Source organism: Pinus tabuliformis, chromosome 3_2 (genome assembly GCF_031772625.1).
Source record: "Pinus tabuliformis cultivar Carrire ecotype Pingquan chromosome 3_2, CPIR1, whole genome shotgun sequence".
In the NCBI taxonomy this organism is placed as follows: domain Eukaryota; kingdom Viridiplantae; phylum Streptophyta; class Pinopsida; order Pinales; family Pinaceae; genus Pinus; species Pinus tabuliformis.
In genome coordinates, this window is record NC_142302.1 from 380,416,629 (window position 1) to 380,437,083 (window position 20,455).

The 20,455-nt window shown below is 39.1% G+C and overlaps 1 protein-coding gene across 2 annotated transcripts in view; it reads left to right on the forward strand.

Moving 5' to 3' along the window:
• The window catches only part of LOC149181004 (two pore calcium channel protein 1-like), a 534,602-nt gene that overhangs the window by 505,106 nt on the left and 9,041 nt on the right, over nt 1-20,455 (forward strand). For both annotated transcript variants that reach the window (XM_089416401.1, XM_089416402.1), the window contains one exon: nt 399-567. In XM_089416401.1, coding sequence (XP_089272527.1) covers nt 399-567 — 169 coding nt within the window. The remainder of the gene's footprint in view (nt 1-398; nt 568-20,455) is intronic.

Below are 20,455 nucleotides of genomic sequence, written 5' to 3' on the forward strand. Positions count from 1 at the left end.
GATACTATTGGCTACATGATTAAAAATGTACAATTCAAAGTGCATGAATAATATAAACAAGAGTTTCATGTATTGTGTGATAATATCAAAGTTGTTCACATACATGTTGATAGTTCTGATCAGTGACCATGAACTACAGGGATGATAATGTCAAAGCCTAATATCTTTTAAGAATTGTCAATAAGTTGTTAGAAGTGCTACATAGTTGTGGTCGCAATTTTTGCTCAAGTTACATCCTGCTGTTTATTGTTCTTTTTCCAAATATGCAACTGGAATCTTGTTAATGATATTTTTCTAGTATGGGCAACTTGCATGATCAATCTTATATGTTCTCTAGCATGAATTAAATTTTACATTCACTATAAAGGAAAATAATTGTTGGATTTGCTTTTGTGCAGGATCCGTTACTTGATAATTGCTAGACTTCTACGACTAACAAGAATTTTGATGCGCATTCCACGTTATAGAAAAATTATAGCAACTTTCTTCACACTTATTCCCAGTTTAACACCATATCTTGCCATCATCTTTTGCGTAATGTGTCTCTATTGCTCCCTCGGTTTACAGGTATGCTTCTTTGGACTGCGACTCCACTAATTTCTTCCCATATATAGTCAATGTTATTTTGAAGCAGCGTTGTACAAATATGATACTTTAAATGTATGAAGAGCGATTTGTATCTTACTTGACAAGTTTCTTTTTTATTCATATGGAAATACTTGTGTGTGGAAGTTTATCATCCTTAGTTTTTTCTACAGGTATGAAGCATTATAGGAAATGGCCATATTTAGAAATGTTTATTTCCAATTGTTTTCAGGGGAACAATCAAAGTGATGAATGTTAACAATGATGGAAATTTCATTCCATGTTGCAAATTAAATTGTTTTGACAATCTAGATGTAATTTTCAACCAAAGTGGAGTTTGCAAACATTGAAAGAAGAGGAAAGTCATGGGTTTCTTTTAAAGAATAAAATATTATTTGTAATTCTGGAAAGCTTGGTGAATCTTGGATATCCTCAAATCATTAGATGAAACTTCAATGAAAGTATGAAGGGATCTACTATATTTTTGAAGTCATCCACTCTACATTTTAGACATAATGGTTTTGTTAGAAACTATTAGAAGTCTAGTCGTGGAAGTTTAAATGTGTTGAGAAAGCAAGTGCTAGAATAAAATAATTGATTTCTCTTAACTTGATAATTACTTGTGAATGTTTGTTGGCTTCTTATTACTTGTATGATCTTCTTCATCAAGTCACTATACAAAAGTACAAAACATGAAGATCACAAAGAGACAAAGAACACAAGAAGTTAGGCTCCAAGTCAGGGCAAAACCCTAGAAGGTGAAAACCCAAACAATCCTTCTCTTATAGAATTAGATCAAAATGAGATATCCAAGACCCAAGACCAAGACTGCCACAAAGAACCCAAATCAGCCCTCTTCCAAATTTCCTCCAACAAGTCAAAGTCAACACCAGTCAAACCCTTCTGGAATCTGGTCATATCACAGAAAATCTTGGACCTGCTGTGGAGGTCAAATTTCATCCCTGTAGTAGCCTCAGAAAACCGCAGAAATTTGACACGTGTGAACAAAATTAGGGCAGAAAACATGATTTTTCTCTCTCCTTTGACTTTGACTGATTTTTCTTCTTGTTCTTGCAAAGAAATTGATGTGATGTAATGATGAATGTATCTATCACCAAGAGCTCAAGCTGACTATATATACATGTCCAGGAGGGTTGAATAGCTGTCTCTTAGGTTGGTTTGGTCTTGTGTTGACACTTTGACTCAAAAATATTTTTCTTTTTCTTTTTCTTTCAAAAGTCCAAATGGGACTTGACTCAAATACATTTCTTTTGACTTATAATAAATTCTTCTTTGACTCTATAAGCATTAAAAACATGCATTGACCAAGAAATAAAATAAATATAATGAATATATTAATGATAAAAATTACATTTTATTACATTATGAAGATCAACACTAGTTATATTTCTCAACACTCCGTCTTAACTAGGGAGGTATTCATAATGACACAACAAAATGTTGATTTGGGGTAGCATCGGATGTGCTCTAGCCATGAAAATTGGTGGAGAGGCTAAAGCACATGTGTTAATTTTAGATATGTTCTATGCTAGAGCAATTTATTTAAATTTTCATTGTTAGCAATCACATCAGCATTAAAGTAAACTGCAGATAGAACATAAATATAAATCACAGAAGACAAGCCAAGACAAACAGGACACAAGATGTGGCGCTAGCTAGGGACAAACCCCACAATGTGGGGAAACCCTTGATCAATTCTTATTTTATGTTCTTCAAAGTTCAGCAGAGAAAGTGAGAGAGATAATACACTTATAATAGAAGTCAACACTTTGACTTTTGATATCTGCAGAGATCAGTTGAAGACATATTGCTTCAACTGATTCTCTAAGGTGATTCCTTCACCTATCATAGTGCTGCATCTCGTCCATTTGCTACACCTTACCATGAGGTACCATCATGTTGCATCATGCATCATCATGCTGCTCATGCTTTCATCACTATGCTGCCCATGATTTACTCACTATGCTGCCCATGATCTACATCATGTTGTCCATACATCATGCTGCTCTCTGCCATTATACATAGTGTGCCTTCCACGCCATGCTATGCCATTCCATGTCAATGAATATACTGACACAATTCCATTCTAGATTATACCATTGACTGCTATATGCATCAACATTACTGCCCATCAAGTCATAGTACCTGAACAGGTCATAATATTGAGCCGCAGATGATATATGTGATCACTGTTATTATGGCAGTGGCGATATGTCAATCCATGAGCAAAGGATGAACGTGTCTCTTCTAACTGCGTGAACATGTTTCTCATGACAATGATTGTGTGAACATATCTCCCAAGACTGCGTATTAGTGTCCCTCATACCGGTGTATAAGTTTCTCCATAACTGCGTTAGGATTACATCATTTGACAGTGTATCTGTCTTCAAGGTCATGAGTCTTCATGACTGCATATTAGTGTCTTTATTACCAGCATATAAGTGTCTCTACAACCTGTGCATAAGAGTCTCCATGAACTGCGTATGACTGTGTATAGGGTCCCCATTGCTGCGTATGACTTGCGTATAGAGTGACTGCGTATAGGGTCTCCATTGCTACGTATGACTTGTGTATATGAGTCTTCATAACAGTGTGTAGAGTCTTTGTTGTTGGATTAGTCTTCATGACTGCGTTGGTTCATGACTGCGTTTCGATGTTTCCATGGCTGCGTATAGATGAGTCTTAAGACTATGTATAGAGTCTCCAAGAACTACGTATAAGAGGTCATCATGAACAGCGTATAGGGTCTCAGCGTATAAGGTTTCCATAACTGCGTAAGAGTCTTCATTTGACTGCATATGAATAAGTCTCTGTTTGCTGCGTAGAACATTCTCATAAGCCTGCGGCTTACTGCGGCTAGGGCATAACCTTTAGGCCAGCGTATCTTCATTGTGTCTCTCCTTTACCAAAACCCAAAACGTGGAGAGGAGGAGACCACACATAAAGAGTATGTCTTGTACAAAATGACTTCAAGTCTCCTCTTATTTATACTAAAACGTAGATGATGAATAGACACGACTATTGGGCTTCTGAGCCTACATAGGATGCTGGCCGACTTGACAATATGTCTTATAATACAAATAAATTCATAACTCCATGAATACTTATCGGAATCGGATGATCTTTAGATCAATCCTACACCTCTCGACGAGAGGGATCCAATAAAAATATCAACTGCCATAAATATGGTGACCCACATGGAGTTTGGCCCTAGTTGTCAATTTTAACACTCCCTCTCAACTAGGGAGAACTCCATCCGCTGATCCATATGTCCGACTGTACTGTCTCTGCCATCAGTGCCCTGCATTACTCTACTCAGCTCTGCTAGCTCTGCTGGCTCTGCTCAGCTCTGTTGGCTCTGCTTTGCTCTGCTCAGCTTGGCTCTGCTGAACCATGAAGAAGAAGAATTGATTGAGAATGTCTCATACCATTCTCCATTGACCCGAAGTCAGTCTCAGAGTGCGTACCACTGGTCCCAGACCAATCTCAACCAACCCAAAGTCAGCATCATAGGGGGTACCACTCCTACCACTGGTCCCAGACCAGTATCATCAGTCTTAGAGTGTGTACCACTGGTCCCAGACCAGTCTCAACCGACCCGAAGTCAACGTCATAGTATGTACCACTCTCACTGGTCCCAGACCAGTCCTACATTGACCCGAAGTCAGTCTCAGAGTATGTACCACTGGTCCTATACCAGTCTCAACCGACCCGAAGTCAACGTCATAGTAGGTACAACTCCTACAACTGGTCCCAAACCAGTATCATTGATCCCAGATCAATGAAGGTCATCCTAGCATAGGGAGTACGGTAGATATAGCGATGCGTCTATCGGTACTACTATGGTCCCTATCCTCATTTCCTTGTTCATTGATCAAATGAGAGGTACTTCCCATGAGTCCCAGACTACATGGGTAGGATGCCTCGACAGGAGAACTAATCAATCCTATCCTCACAGGAGAACTTATCATCCTGCTACACAATCGCCATGGAGAACACATCATCCAAGCCTCACAGGAGAGCTAATCATCCTGCTACATAATCGTCATGGAGAACACATCATCCAGACCTCACAGGAGAACTAATCATCCTGCTACATAATTGTCATGGAGAACACATCATCCAAACCTCACAGGAGAACTAATCATCCTACTACATAGTCGTCATGGAGAACACATCATCCAGACCTCACAAGAGAACTAATCATCCTGCTACATAATCGTCATGGAGAACACATCATCCAGACCTCACAGGAGAACTAATCATCCTGCTACATAGTGGTATCCAAACAACTCACTGAAGAGCTTTCGTAACCAGACTGCCTCTCAGGTAGCCATGCTAGCAGCAATATACTCTGCCTCGGCAGTGCTCAAAGCCACCGACTTCTGCTTCCTGCTCATCCAGGATATCGAAGCAGATCCCAAGGAGAACCAGCACTGAGAAGTGCTCTAGTGATCCTCCACACTGCCTGCCCACTTAGCATTCGAATAATCATGTGGTTTCATATTTTCAGCAGTGTATCTCAATCCATGAGAGATTGTGCCCCGAAGATATCTCAGAAGATTCTTGGCACCAATCTAGTGAGGCTCAACCAAATATGAGCTCATCATGCTAGCTGCAATACATATGTTTGGACGGAAGTTCACCAAGAACATCAACACGAATGAGTTTATGAAACTCAGAGGCATTTCCCAAATCTGGTCTGACATCACTACCATATAACTTCTGAAAGTTAAGATTCCCGAGGTAGTCACAGGCTTGCAGTTTATTATTCCACATCCGGAATCCAACTCCCTCTTACTTCTGCAAATGAGAGGATCTGCACCTGTCAGAAATAGGTCGTCCTCATAAGGTGCTGGTATGAGAGGTCTATCATCCACAACCTTCAGATGGTTTGGATTGGCTTCACTCCTAGTGAATCTTAGCTTCATCAGACAGCGATTGATCCTCTCATACTACGCCTGGGGTGTTTTGTTTCAACCCATAGAGGGCTTTCTTCCACCTGCATACGTGAGATTCCTGATTATCAATCTCAAACTGCTCGGGTTGTTCCAAACCTGTGGACCAGCTGTATGAGGGGAATGGTCCCCTTATAAGATTTTCCTTCGGTACATCTCAGACATGTACCTTCATGCTCTTTTTGAATCCAGGCATCCCTGTCACCATCTGACTCACAGGCCTCTAGTGCTGTGTCAATGGACATGGTCCCCAGTGATTTTCTTGCAACTTGATACACCCTTGAACTCAAAAACATCTTTGAAAAATCTATTTTCAAACACATACCTTTCCATCGATGAGTGCCATCTTGACTTCCATTTTCAAGATGGACACCAGGTTCTTCTTGCGATCAAGGACATAAAAGAGATTCTGGGGTTCCTTGCTTTCTTTGAAGAGTCAACCATTTCTTTGATGACCTGCATTATCAGTCATTCCTTTGATCATTGAAGATGTCCCTGGAATGATTGTTATCTTCATCAAGAGATGTGTCTTTGCCATTCAGACACTCCTTTGCATGATGGCCGAACTTATTGCAACCAAGGCATCTGCCTTTCCTTCCACCCCAGTGTTGCGGGGGAGCGCCCCCCCCCTCGCTCCCGCTCCCGATCCGCGCTCCGGGCGGGAGCGGGTCGGGAGCGCGCTCCTGAAATCGCTCCCGATTTCGGGAGCACGCTCCCTAAAAAAAATTTCGCTCCCTGCCTTTTCGGGAGCGTTTTCGGGAGCGTTTTGCCTTTTTTGCATTTTTTTTTTTGTAGTAATGTTCGAAATGCAATTTTTTTTGAAAGAAACAAATAGTTTTTGAGTGGGGCAACTTAATGATCAAGTCTAGGCCCTAGTATTGATATGCTATTCATGGTAATGTTAAATTCTTAAAGTAAAAGTGACATTTTCTTTAATTTTCATTTTCATCCTTTTACTTAAATTTTTAACATGACCATGAAATGACTCAGGATGTTTGAGAGTGGTTTCGTCCTCATTGGATTTCATATGGAGAAAGTAGAATTTTAGATTTCATTCAAAATCCAGCAGACTTATCAGTTTTTCAGGATTTCAGGATTGGGGGATTGCAATGTTTCCATTGAATTTTGTCATGTATTAGGGTATGGAACTCATATTTAATCAAGAGTACCAATCCCTCTATGTACCTTGATGTTAGTGACATTGGTTGTCGAACTCCTCTATCATGACCCTTCTAAAAATGTACGCATCACTCAAACAAAATCTTGACTTGACATGCTATGCTTTTTCTATCTTATGTTAATGCTTAGAGGGTGATATTAATGACAAAGATCCCTATACAGATACAAAGGTAATGACAAAGATACCTCTGGATATTAATGCTTGGAGGGTGATATTAATGACAAAGATCCTGATTTTGCAACAAGACTAAAAAATTAGACATTTCTCGTGGTGGCAAGAGGCCCAAGCATAAGAAATAGATAATAGATTTACTTCTCTTCTCTAGTTTCTAGTAGCTTTTATAACTATTGACTCTTTCATATTTATTATGATATTTTTTTAAACAATATATGACAATTTAAGTTTGAAGTTGGCAATTATAACTCATTAGTAATGAATTATGAATATGATGCTTCATGAAAGTTGAAAGTTGTTTCATTTCGTTTCATTTTATAACATTTCATTTCATGTTAGATATTATTTGTTGTAATGGTTACACTTAGCTTACAAGTACAACTTTGGTGATCAATGATGATAAATGTTATATATTGAATTATGAAAGCTTGAAACTTTAAGATTGATGAATCATGAGACTCAATATGTTGTATGTTACTATGTTACTAACTTGCGGACGTGGTTGATGAAGATTATAACTTCTAGATGATTGTTGTTATATGGTTCAATCTATGCTTTTTTATGTTTTTTATATCTAATTCATCATTCTACATGTTTTTGTTGACATATATGTATCAAAAATTAAAAAATATAAAATATATATATATTTTTAAAAAATCGCTCCGGGATTCGCTCCCAAACCGGGAGCTTCTGAAAATGGTCGCTCCCGCTCCCGCTTCCGCTCCCGCTCCCAAGTAACATTGTTCCACCCTTAGTGAATGAGAAGAGGGATAATGATCCCATTGATCCTTCTGTCCCAACTGTCTTTGGTGATTGCTCTTTCACTCTTGCTTGGGCATTGTCTTCACCTCAGCTCTGATACCATGTTAATTTTAGGTATGTTCTATGCTAGAGCAACTTATTTAAATTTTCACAGTTAGCAATCACATCAGCATTAAAGTAAACTGCAGATAGAACATAAATATAAATCGCAGAAGATAAGCCAAGACAAAGAGGACACAAGATGTGGCACTAGCCAGGGACAAACCCCACAATGTGGGGAAACCTTTGATCAATTCTTCTTTTATGTTCTTCAAAGTTCAGCAAAGAAAGTGAGAGAGATAGTGCATTTACAATAGAAGTCAACACTTTGACTTTTGTTATCTGCAGAGATCAGTTGAAGACATATTGCTTCAATTGATTCTCTAAGGTGACTCCTTCACCTATCATAGTGTTGCATCTCATCCATTTGCTGCACCTTACCATGAGGTACCATCATGTTGCATCATGCATCATCATGCTGCTCATGCTTTCATCACTACGCTGCCCATACATCATGCTGCCCATGATCTACTCACTATGCTGCCCATGATCTACATCATGTTGCTCATGATCTACATCATGCTGCCCTCTGCCATTATACATAGTGTGCCTTCCACACCATGCTATACCATGCCATGTCAATGAATATGCTAACACAATTCCATTCTAGATTATACCATTGACTGCTATATGCATCAACATTACTGCCCATCAAGTCATAGTACTTGAACAGGTCATAATATTGAGCAGCAGATGATATATGTGATCACTATTATTATGGCAGCGGCTATATGTCAATCCATGAGTAGAGGATGAACATGTCTCTTCGAACTGCGTGAACATGTTTCTCATGACAATGATTGTGTGAACATATCTCCCAAGACGGCATATTAGTGTCCCTCATACCAGCGTATAAGTTTCTCTATAATTGCGTTAGGATTACATCATTTGACAGCGTATCTGTCTTCAAGGTCATGAGTCTTCATGACTGCGTATTAGTGTCTTTATTACCAGCGTATAAGTGTCTCTACAACCTGTGCATAAGAGTCTCCATGAACTGCGTATGACTGCGTATAGAGTCACTACATATAGGGTCCCCATTGCTGCGTATGACTTGTGTATAGAGTGACTGCATATAGGGTCTCCATTGCTACGTATGACTTGCGTATATGAGTCTTCATAACAGCATGTAGAGTCTTCGTTGTTGGATCAGTCTTCATGACTGCATTGGTTCATGACTGCATTTCGATGTTTCCATGGCTCCGTATAGATGAGTCGTAAGACTGTGTATAGTGTCTCCAAGAACTGCGTATAAGAGGTCATCATGAACAGCATATGAACAACGTATAGGGTCTCAGCGTATAAGGTTTCCATAACTACGTAAGAGTCTTCATTTGACTACGTATGAATAAGTCTTTGTTTGCTACGTAGAACATTCTCATAAGCCTGCGGCTTACTGCGGCTAGGGCATAACCTTTAGGCCAGCGTATCTTCATTGTGTCTCTCCTTTACCAAAACCCAAAACGTGGAGAGGAGGAGACCACACATAAAGAGTATGTCTTGTACAAAATGACTTCAAGTCTCCTCTTATTTATACTAAAACATAGATGATGAATAGACACGAATATTGGGCTTCTAAGCCTACACAGGACGCTGGCCAACTTGACAATATGTCTTATAATACAAATAAATCCATAACTCCATGAATACTTATCGGAATCGGATGATCTTTAGATCAATCCTACACCTCTCGACAAGAGGGATCCAATAAAAATATCAGCTGCCATAAATAAGCTGACCCACATGGAGTTTGGACCTAGTTGCCAATTTTAACAACATGAGATCTCCAAGACCGAGAAATGGTTTGGGGAAATTCCACCCGGTTAAGAAGATATTAAAATAATTAATATTTTTAATGGGTTCCTAAGTCTAAACTTAGGAAAATAAAAATATTAATGAGTATTAATATAAAACTATGTGAGAAGGTTCTAAATGACATGGATCAAGCCAAATCTAATCTTAGCCATTGATTAGAGATGTAGTCTTGGCCGTTGAAGACTCAACAGAAAAAGTATAAGAGAAGGCTTGAGGGTCAGTTGGAGATACACCAAATTGATCAGTCAATTCGATTTTCTAGAGCGGGGTTTGCTAAGAGAAATCGAACCAGTGATCAGAGTTGCAGCGAGGGGCAGTGAGTGCATAGCAGAGAGGCAGAGATAGTGCCGAAAGACCAACGCAAAGGCAGAGAGGCAGACGTAGAACCAGCAGAAGCTATGCAGAGGGCCAGAGGGCCTGCGTGAGTGACACAGAGGCTGCAAAAGTGATGCAGAGAGCCAGAGAGCCTACGTAGAGCATTAGAGGGCTGACGCAGTGCCTCAGAGAGGCGTTGGAGAGTTTTCGTGGAGCAGACTTGCTGAATATCTACTTTCGAAGTGAGGTATTATTGCCAGATAGATTTCTCTGTCAGGTGAGCTAGTTTGGCACCCAGTTTTACTCAAGAAAAGTCTTAATAATAAAACCCTCAGAATTGCTGCATCGGTTTTCCCAAGTTGGGTTTTTCCGAGGACAATTGTCCAAAAATAACGGTGTCCCTTGTGTGTTTGTCTATTACTTTCAGTTGATGATCTATAGATGGTTGAGACTGCATTGTGTTTATTTCAATATTTATATGGTTAAATAACTTGTTTAGTAATTAAACAAGTAGGTGAAATAAACCAGATAGTGCAAGAAAATTTATAATAGGTTAGACTTAGAAATTTCAACATGGTATCAGAGCGTTGCAGATCACAGGAGAGTTGAAGGCACCAGCTGAATCAAAGAATTTGCAACAGAAACAACTATCCCGAGTGACGGAAATTGTTCCTAAGCAGAAGGCAACAAAGAAGGGGTGATGCAGAGGGCCTGCATCATTAATTCGAGCCAAAGAAGGCGTTAGCGCAGAAGCAATGAGAGGCAAAAGAGGCTCACAAAGAGCCACGTCATCCTACTCAACCAAGTAGGAGTGACGCAGTTGGCTAGTGGAGCTATTTAGCCACTGCTAGGATTGTGCAGAGCCAAAAGGCTCAATTTCTTCAGCTGTTGGGGCCTAGAAAGCTGTGGGCAGATTGTGGGTTATGAAGCTCGTGGGGTGTTGTTGTTGTCGAAGCAGAATAGTACCTAACGAGACAGAACCAAGATAGAAGGGAGTCGCCGCCTAGGCAGATTTCTAGCCAAGAAATCCAGATCAATGTTGCAGGAGCAAAGGAGATCGGAGAGGCGCGATTCGACTGTTGGCAGAAGGATTTCCAGGAGGGAATCGAGACTCAGAGGGAGTCTAGGAGAGGATTTCCAAGAGGGAAATTGATACTCAGAAGGAGTCTAGAAGAGAACTTCTAAGAGGGAAGTAGAGACTCAGAGGGAGTCGAAAAGAAGAGCAGAGATGGTTGTTGATTTTTGGTAGCATCAGATGTGCTCTAACCATGAAAATTAGTGGAAAGGCTAAGGCGCATGAGATCTCCAAAACCCAGAAATCGTTTGGAGAAATTCCACCCAGTTGGAGAGATATTAAAATAATTAATATTTTTAATGGGGTTCCTTAGTCTAAACTTAGGAAAATCAGAATATTAATGAGTATTAATATAAAACTGGGTGAAAATTTCTAAATGAAATGGATCAAGCCAAATCTAATCTTAGTCGTTGATTAGGGACTTAATCTCGGCCGTTGAAGACTCAACAAGAAAAGTATAAGAGAAGGCTTGAGGGTCAGTTGGAGATACACTAAGATTGATCAGTTAGTTCAATTTTCTGGAGTGGGGTTTGCTGAGAAAGTCGAACAAGTGATCTGTTGCAGCGAGGGGCAGTGAGTACATAGCAGAGAGGCAGAGATAGTGCATGAGGGTCAGCGCAGTGACCAAAGAGGCTGACGCAGTGGTAGTGCTCGCAGCATAGCAGATGCAGCGTTTGAGAGGGAGCTGCAGTACAGATGTAGCATTGGCAGTGGCAATGTCAAAGGCAACAATACAGTAGGAGCAACAATGCAATAGTTGGTGGAAAACAGGTCAGATATCAGCAACGTAAATACGATGCTTCAGAGTCAATGCAGTATGTAGTAGCAGTGTATTGCTAGAGCACATTCCTTGCTAAGAGGGAGTGTTGATTTGGGGTAGCATCAAATGTGCTCTAAGCCTTAAATTTTGCAAGGAGGCTTGGGCACAGGTATTCCAAAGAACCCGGAAAGCATTTTTGAAAATTCCACCCACAAGTGATTTTATTAAAATAATTAATATTTTTAATGGGGTTCCTAAGTCTAAACTTAGGAAAATTAAAATATTAATGGGTATTAATCTAGTCAAGGGTGAAACTTCTAGAAAAAGCCACAGATCAAGCCAAAATAATATGAACCTTTGATTAAGATGTAATCTAAGTTGTTGGTTGTCCAACAGGAAGATATAAGAAGGGGCTTGAGGGTCATTTGGAAAACACACAGAGAGATAGAGAAAATCAATTTTCTGAAGTGAGAAGTTCTTAGGAGGAAAAATCGATTGAGAAGATCTCTTGCAGTTGAGGGGCAAGGATAACAACTTCCGGAGAAAGAGATTCTCAGCCAGAGATACATCAGCAAAGAGAGGCAGTGAGTGATCCAGAAGCCTTGATGTAGAGGCTGACACTGGACCATAAGGGCCACGCAGAACTAGCGCATAGGGAGAGAGAGGAAACCGAAATCTGTAGAGGAATTTGATTTTCAAAAGTCGGGCGCCGAGGTGTGATACCGAGAGGCAGAAATCGAATCTCCTAGGCAGCAGATCAATACGCTAGAGAAGTGACGTAGCACCCAGAGAGCTTGACACTGGGTTGACGCAGACACTACATAGAGGCAGCACAGAGGCGGCCAAAAAAGACGGGGGGCAGTCAGTTTGGGGTTGGATCAGTCAGGATTTCTCAGTGATTATGTGAGGTAAAACTCATAAAGCTTCTGCCAGTATTTCTCTTTGTAACTGAATAACCAAGTGAGGTATTCAGTGATGTATTCAGATTTTGCTACTACTTAATAATAATAAACCCTCAGAGTTGTTGCACCGGTTTTCCCGCATTGGATTTTTCCAAGGACTTTTTGTTGGCATTATGACTCAGATTTGGCACTATGACACAGGTGTTGTCCTTGAGGGCAACTCACTCAAATGACAGATCATAGTTCAAACTCACAGAATGAAGAAAGAGAGGTATACGCAGGTTCTCCATTGACCAAGCCGCGTGTACATGCGGGTTCGCAGACCAAAAGGCGCGTATAGCGTACACATGCACTTTCACGGAAGGAAAGGCGCATACATGTTGGAAAACTTAGTTTTGGTCTGTGGTATTCGATCCATGGTATTTTGATCCATAGTATTGGTCCAAGGTATCCTGTCCGAAGTGTTGACCCCAGGTATCTGGTCCAAGTTATTGGTTCTAAGTGGTTTTGGTCCATGGTATTGAGTAAGGCCTAAGACTATAAAAGGAGGAGAAGATCATTAGGCAAAGGTACTCATGAATTGAATATCTAATGAAGAGCAAGATCTAAAATACAGGTTATTGGGTTATGGTGCACAACTAGATCTGAATCAAAGATGAACCTTAGCGCTTGATGAAGGATAAGATCTAATAATGGGTCAAGATCTTAAGGCTTGAAGAGAAGTATCTTTGTGTGTGATTGTCTGTTATGGTTTTACTGCACCTGGTTACTGTTTATATGGTTCTGATGCACTGATTAAAGATCAACATATGAAGAATTAACTGAATCTTAAGTCTGCAGGATATACGCTAGTTGCCTTAACCACAGTTGCGTATACACACAAGTTTAATTAATTGAAGTAGCGTATATGAATCTGATTATGGTAATGAAAAGTTATTGACTTGCTAACACTGATTCACCCCCCCTCTTAGTATTATTTCCAACAATTGGTATCAGAGCAGGTCCTTCAAAAGAAGCTTGTTCGCTTGAAGGAAGATCCATCATCATGAGTAACCACGAAAAAGAGGGATCCATCAGACCACCAATCTTTGATGGGAGCAACTTCGTTTATTGGAAGGTAAGAACCACAACCTATCTTCAATCTCTTGGAACAGATGTCTGGGAAATCGTGGAAGGAGGATATACATTTCCATCAGCAATTCCTACAGATGCGGCAGGTAAAAAGCAATATGAAACCAATGCCAAGGTTGTCAATACATTATTGGCGAGTCTGTCACAATCAGAATTTGTCAAAGTTATGCAGCTCAAATCCACCAAAGAAATATGGGACAAGATCGTTCTAAGCTATGAAGGAGACACTCAGGTAAAACGTGCAAAACTGCAAACTCTCATAATTCAATATGAAACTCTCAAAATGCACAATGATGAAAGTATAGCTAGTTACTTCTTACGTATAGATGAGATTGTTAATTGCATGAAGAATTTGGGTGAAGAGATAAAAGAAGTCACTTTAGTTGAAAAGGTTTTAAGATCCTTGTCTACTAAGTTTGAATCAAAAGTATCTGCCATAGAAGAAAAGCAGGATCTTCAGACTATTACTATGACACAGCTGCACGGAATCTTAACTGCTTTCGAAATGAGAAAAGGAGGTCCATCAGATATGAGAGAAGCTGCATTTAAAGCTTCAGGAAGAGAAGAACTCAATGAATCAGGACATATTTCAGAAGGAGAGGAAGAAGCAAACTTTGTCAAAAACCTTCAATGGGGTTTCGGAAGATTCAGAGGTAAACTACCTTTCAAATGTTTTGCTTGTGGAAGAGTCGGTCATTATGCTACCAAATGTCCTCATAAAGATAAGCTTGATAAAGGTAAAGAATCAGCAAAATGGAATAGAAAACAAAGTGTAAGTAAGAAAAGCTACTATACGCATGAAGATAGCGATGGTCTATCTAATAGTGATGAAGATGAAAATAGTAATGACTATAGACTTTTGATGGCTTTTGAAGATGATAATTTCTTGGATGCTTTAGATGAAGATGATCTTTACGAAGAAATCTCTAAACTCAAAATTTGTTTAGAAGAAAAGAATATGATTATAGATACTTTGACATTCCAACTTGCTGAAAGAGAAAAACACAATGAAAATCTGGAATGTGAAATTGTGGGTCTAAGAAAGGATATTGAGAAAACAAAAGCTCTCAATCTTAGATTTGCTAAAGGATCAGAAACATTAAATGAAATTATCAAAGTGCAGTGTTCTCCTCTGATAAAGACAGGTCTTGGATATACTGAAGAAGCATCTCAATCACAGAAGCTGTCAACCTCCACTAAAAGCTATCTTGATGCAGCAAAGAGCAGTGAACAGTTTGACAATCGTCAACAAAGGCATAAAGAAGATCACCAGGTAAATCAGGCTCAACTTACTTCAAGGATGAACAGAAACTACAACAAACCTCAAGTAAATCATACTCAATCTACTTCAAGAATGAATATCAATAGAAACTACAATCACCAAGTTAGTAGATTCGATAATCACAGGAACTTCTTCAATGGCCAATGTTTTTCATGTCATAAATTTGGACACAAAGCTGCTCAATGTGTTGCTTACAAGACCATCATGACTAGAGAAGCACGAAATCAAAGGAATGTGACAAGGATCATAAAACGGACTTACAATAACTTTTCTCTTCTTAAAAATGAAATAGAATGCTCTATTTGCAACAACTTCAGTCATGAAGAATCTGAATGCAGGAGTAAATTTCAGCAAACATCTCAGAAGGAGCAAACTTCATTAAGTCCCAAAATATGGAAAAAGAAAGAGCCGCAACCAGAAAGATGTGGTATAGCCTTGTATGCAGAAGGACAAGAAAATTAGTGGTATATCGACAGTGGATGCTCAAAACACATGACAGGTGACAAAGAAAAATTTCAGTCATATAATGCCTTAAAAAAGGAAAAGAAGGTCTCATTTGGAAATGACACTCCTGCTTTCATAAAAGGTAAAGGCTCTGTTCTCTTAAAAGAAAAGGTTAAAGCTGGAAATGTTATGTATGTTGATGGTCTAAAGCATAACCTGTTGAGTGTCAGTCAAATGTGTGATCAAGGAAATGAAGTAGTATTTCGATCAAATGGATGTGTTGTTCGTGAGCTTGATACAGGTGAAACCGTGATCAAAGGTATAAGAACCCCAAATAACTTATACATACTCAAGGGAGGACAACAACAGTGCTATCTAAGCAAAAATGATGAACACTGGCTATGGCACAGAAGATTGGGGCATCTAAGCTTCTCTCAAATAAGGAAAGCATGCAAATTCTAGGTTGTTCGTGATCTTCCTGATATCAGCATTCCAGAAAATACAATATGCAAATCATGTCAATTTGGTAAGCAAACCAGGTCGCATTTCCTTGAAAAGGAAGGATCAGCTAGTAAGCCTCTTGAACTTGTTCATACTGATTTATGTGGTCCATCAAGGAAAAAGTCACCTCGTGGAGAAGAATACTTTATATTGTTCATTGATGATTTTTCCAGAATGTGTTGGATAGGACTTCTAAAGAATAAAGATGAAGCATTTGAAAAATTCAAAGCCTTCAAAGCTTTGGTTGAGAATGAATCAGATCGTAAAATCAAATGCCTCAGATCTGATCGAGGAGGGGAATTTACCTTGGATGAATTCTTTGACTTTTGTGAAGAACATGGAATAAAAAGGGAATTCTCCACTGCAAGGACTCCTTAGCAAAATGGAGTGGTAGAAAGGATGAACAGAACTGTTCAACAAATGGCTCGTGCTATGCTAGATGAGTTTGGAACTCCTGCAACCTTCTAGGGTGAAGCTACATTCGCTGCCGTCACTATTCTCAACAAAACAAACGTTCGAGTAAACAGCACTCAAACTCCTCATGAACTTTGGTATGGTAAGACTCCTACTGTAAAATACTTCAAAGTTTTTGGAAGCAAATGTTACATCAAAAGGACTGATGAAAAACTTGGTAAGTTTGAACCCAGAGCAGATGAAGGTATTCTCCTTGGTTACTCTTCCCGAAGTAAAGGATATAAATGTTATAATAAAAGACTTGGGAAAATTATTGAAAGTATTGATGTTGTGGTTGATGAAACATGCAAAAATCCAAGGCAAATAAAAACTGAAGAGCATGAAGAAGATGAGGATTATCCTTCCACATCAAATCAGACTAATTCTGAAGAAGAAACCAATGAAGCACCAGAAGAAGAGATAACGGTAGAAGAAAAGACTCCGTCCAGGTATGTTCAGAAAAATCATCCAGAGACTCAAATTTTGGGACAAAAAGAGGCAGGTGTGCAGACAAGAAGAACTATTTCAGAAGCTTCAAGCTATCTAGCATTACTATCCTCCACCGAACCTCAAAATGTAAGTGAAGCATGTAAAGATGAATGTTGGGTCAAAGCCATGAATGAAGAACTTGAGCAAATTGAAAAGAATAATACTTGGGAATTAGTTCCTAGACCTCATGATAAGAATATCATAGGAACTAAATGGATATTCAAAAACAAGCTAAATGAAAATGGAGAAGTTATTAGAAACAAGGCCAGACTTGTTTGTAAAGGATATGCTCAATAAGAAGGTATAGATTTTGAAGAAACTTTTGCACCTGTTGCTAGACTTGAAGCTATAAGAATGTTCCTTGCTCTTTCTAGCTTTCAAAAATTCAAAGTATACCAAATGGATGTAAAATCTGCCTTTCTTAATGGAGACTTAGAAGAAGAAGTCTATATTGAGCAACCAGATGGGTTCATTCTTGGAAATGATGCAAAACTTGTATGCAGACTTAGAAAAGCTCTCTATGGTCTAAAACAAGCTCCAAGGGCCTGGTATTACCGACTTGACAAATATCTCCATCAAGAAGGTTTTTCAAAAGGGTCAGTTGATAGCTATTTATATACAAAGATTGGCAATAATAAATTTCTAATACTTGTTGTGTATGTTGATGATATAATTTTTCGTAGCAATGAAGAAGCCATGAGTCAAAACTTTGCTTTGGTAATGCAGTAAGAATTTGAAATGTCCCTGCTTTTTGAGCTCACATATTTTCTTGGTCTACAAGTTCAACAAAAGAAAGATGGTATTTTTCTGTCACAAACCAAGTATCTCAAGCAGATCTTGAAAAAATACGGCATGGAAGATTCTAAACCAGTATGCACCCATATGGTAACAAGATGCAGTCTCAGCGCAAATGATGAATCAGCAGCAATACATCAACCAACCTACAGATCCATGATTAGCAGTCTGCTTTATCTAACAGGTACCCGACCAGACATCATGCATGCAATGGAATAGTTGGAAGATTCCAAGCCAATCCAAAGGAATCACACCTTCAGGCAGTCAAAAGGATTTTCAAATATCTTCAAGGAACACAGAATTTTGGTTTATGGTATCCTAGAGATACAGATCTTACACTTCATGCATATACAGATGCAGATTGGGCAGGAAGCGTTGATGATAGAAAAAGCACTAGTGGTGGTGCATTCTATATGGGTTCCAGATTAGTGTCTTGGTTTAGCAAGAAACAAAGTTCAATTGCATTATCTACAGCTGAAGCAGAATATGTGGTTGTTGCATCTTGCTGCACACAACTCCTTTGGATGATGCAAACATTGCAAGACATTCAGATCACATGTACTCCACCCATCTCCATTCTATGTGATAATACAAGTGCAATCAGTATTTCAAAGAATCCAGTCATGCATTCCAAGACCAAGCACATACCCATCAAATATCATTTTCTATGTGAACAAGTGCTTGAACAAAAGGTCAAATTGGAGTATGTTCCCTCCAAAGAACAGGTTGCTGATATATTCACCAAACCACTGCCTAGAGAGACATTTGAATATCTTAGACAGAAGCTGGGAGTAGTTGATGCATCATCTTGTTGTTGAAACTTATCTGTTTCAGAGAAAAGTGGTTATATGCGAGTTTCATGAAGCGTATCTGCGTACATACGTAGGTTTTTGTGGATACAGTCGCGTATATGTTGGTTTGAAGAGAAACAGTGGGCCAGACTCAGGATGAAAGGAGTCTGATATGGGTCTGACAGTGATCATCTGGCACAGGTTTAGGGGGAGCATATACTTCTAATAATGCATTGTTGACATTATCTTAGAAGATCTTGGTACAAATTCACAGTTGTTTTTTATTCAGGTGGAACAAGTTTAGGGGGAGATCATGGTTGCTGGTCTGGATGGTGATTGACAGATGCTGCTGATGATAGTTGTTGATAACTATCATAGTCTTGTTTCAGATATTTGGTCTCTATGTCATGTATATCTTTTAATGTCAAGGTCATGAAACGACCTATTTTGTTTCCCCACTATGCATGGGATGGATGATGTAATGCTCTTGTTTTGACATGTATAAACACTTGGTATATCCCCACTTGGTTGGGAGATGGATGTATGTATGAGTCATTGGTGATAGGAAGGTCATTTACGATGTATGTATAGAGTCATCTTTTTGCAGATCTTTCTTATATTCAGGGGGAGCATGGACTCGAGCATGGAGCTCAATCGGCACACTTCAGCATATCAGAGAATTCAGCATGTACTCAGGGGGAGCCTAACCCTTTGCCTTTGATGACAAAGGGGGAGAGTGATTTGGGGTTGCCATCAAGTCCAAAGGGGGAGATTGTTGGCATTATGACTCAGATTTGGCACTATGACACAGGTGTTGTCCTTGATGGCAACTCACTCAGATGACAGATCACAATTCAGACTCACAAAATGAAGAAAGATAGGTATACGCAGGTTCTCCATTGACCAAGCCGCGTGTACACGCAGGTTCGTAGACCAAAAGGCATGTATAGCGTACACACACACTTTCACGGAAGGAAAGGAGCGTACAGGTTGGAAAACTTAATTTTGGTCCGTGGTATTTGGTCCATGGTATTTTGATCCATGGTATTGTTCCAAGGTATCCTGTCAGAAGTGTTGACCCTAGGTATTTGGTCCAAGGTATTGGTTCTAAGTGGTTTTGGTCCATGGTATTGAGTAAGGCCTAAGACTATAAAAGGAGGAGAAGATCATTAGGCAAAGGTACCCATGCATTGAATATCTAATGAAGAGCAAGATCTAAAATACAGGTTATTGGGTTATGGTGCACTGCTAGATCTGAATCAAGGATGAACCTTAGCGCTTGATGAAGGATAAGATCTAAAAATGGGTCAAGATCTTAAGGCTTGAAGAGAAGTCTCTTTGTGTGTGATTGTTTGTTCTGGTTTTACTGCACCTAGTTACTGTTTATATGGTTTTGATGCACTAATTAAAGATCAACCAATGTTGCTTGGGAGCGGGAGCGGGAGCGGGAGCGACCATTTTCAAAAGCTCCCGGTTTGGGAGCGAATCCGGGAGCGATTTTTTAAAAATATATATATTTTTTAATTTTTGATACATATATGTCAACAAAAACATGTGGAATGATGAATTAGACATAAAAAACATAAAAAAACATAGATTGATCATTGAACCATATCACATCAATCATCTAGAAATTATAATCGTCATCAACCATGTCCACAAGTTAGTAAAATACATATTACAACTGCAACATATTGAGTCTCATGAATCATGATTCATCAAATTCAATCTTAAAGTTTCAACTTCAAGCTTTCGAAATTGAAAATTCAATAACATTTATCATCATTGATCACCAAAGTTGTACTTGTAAGCTAAGTTTAACCATTACAAGAAGTAATATCTAAGATTCTAAGATATTTCTAAATCCTAACTTCTAACTGTTAACATGATATGAAATGTTATAAATTTATAAAATGAAACATG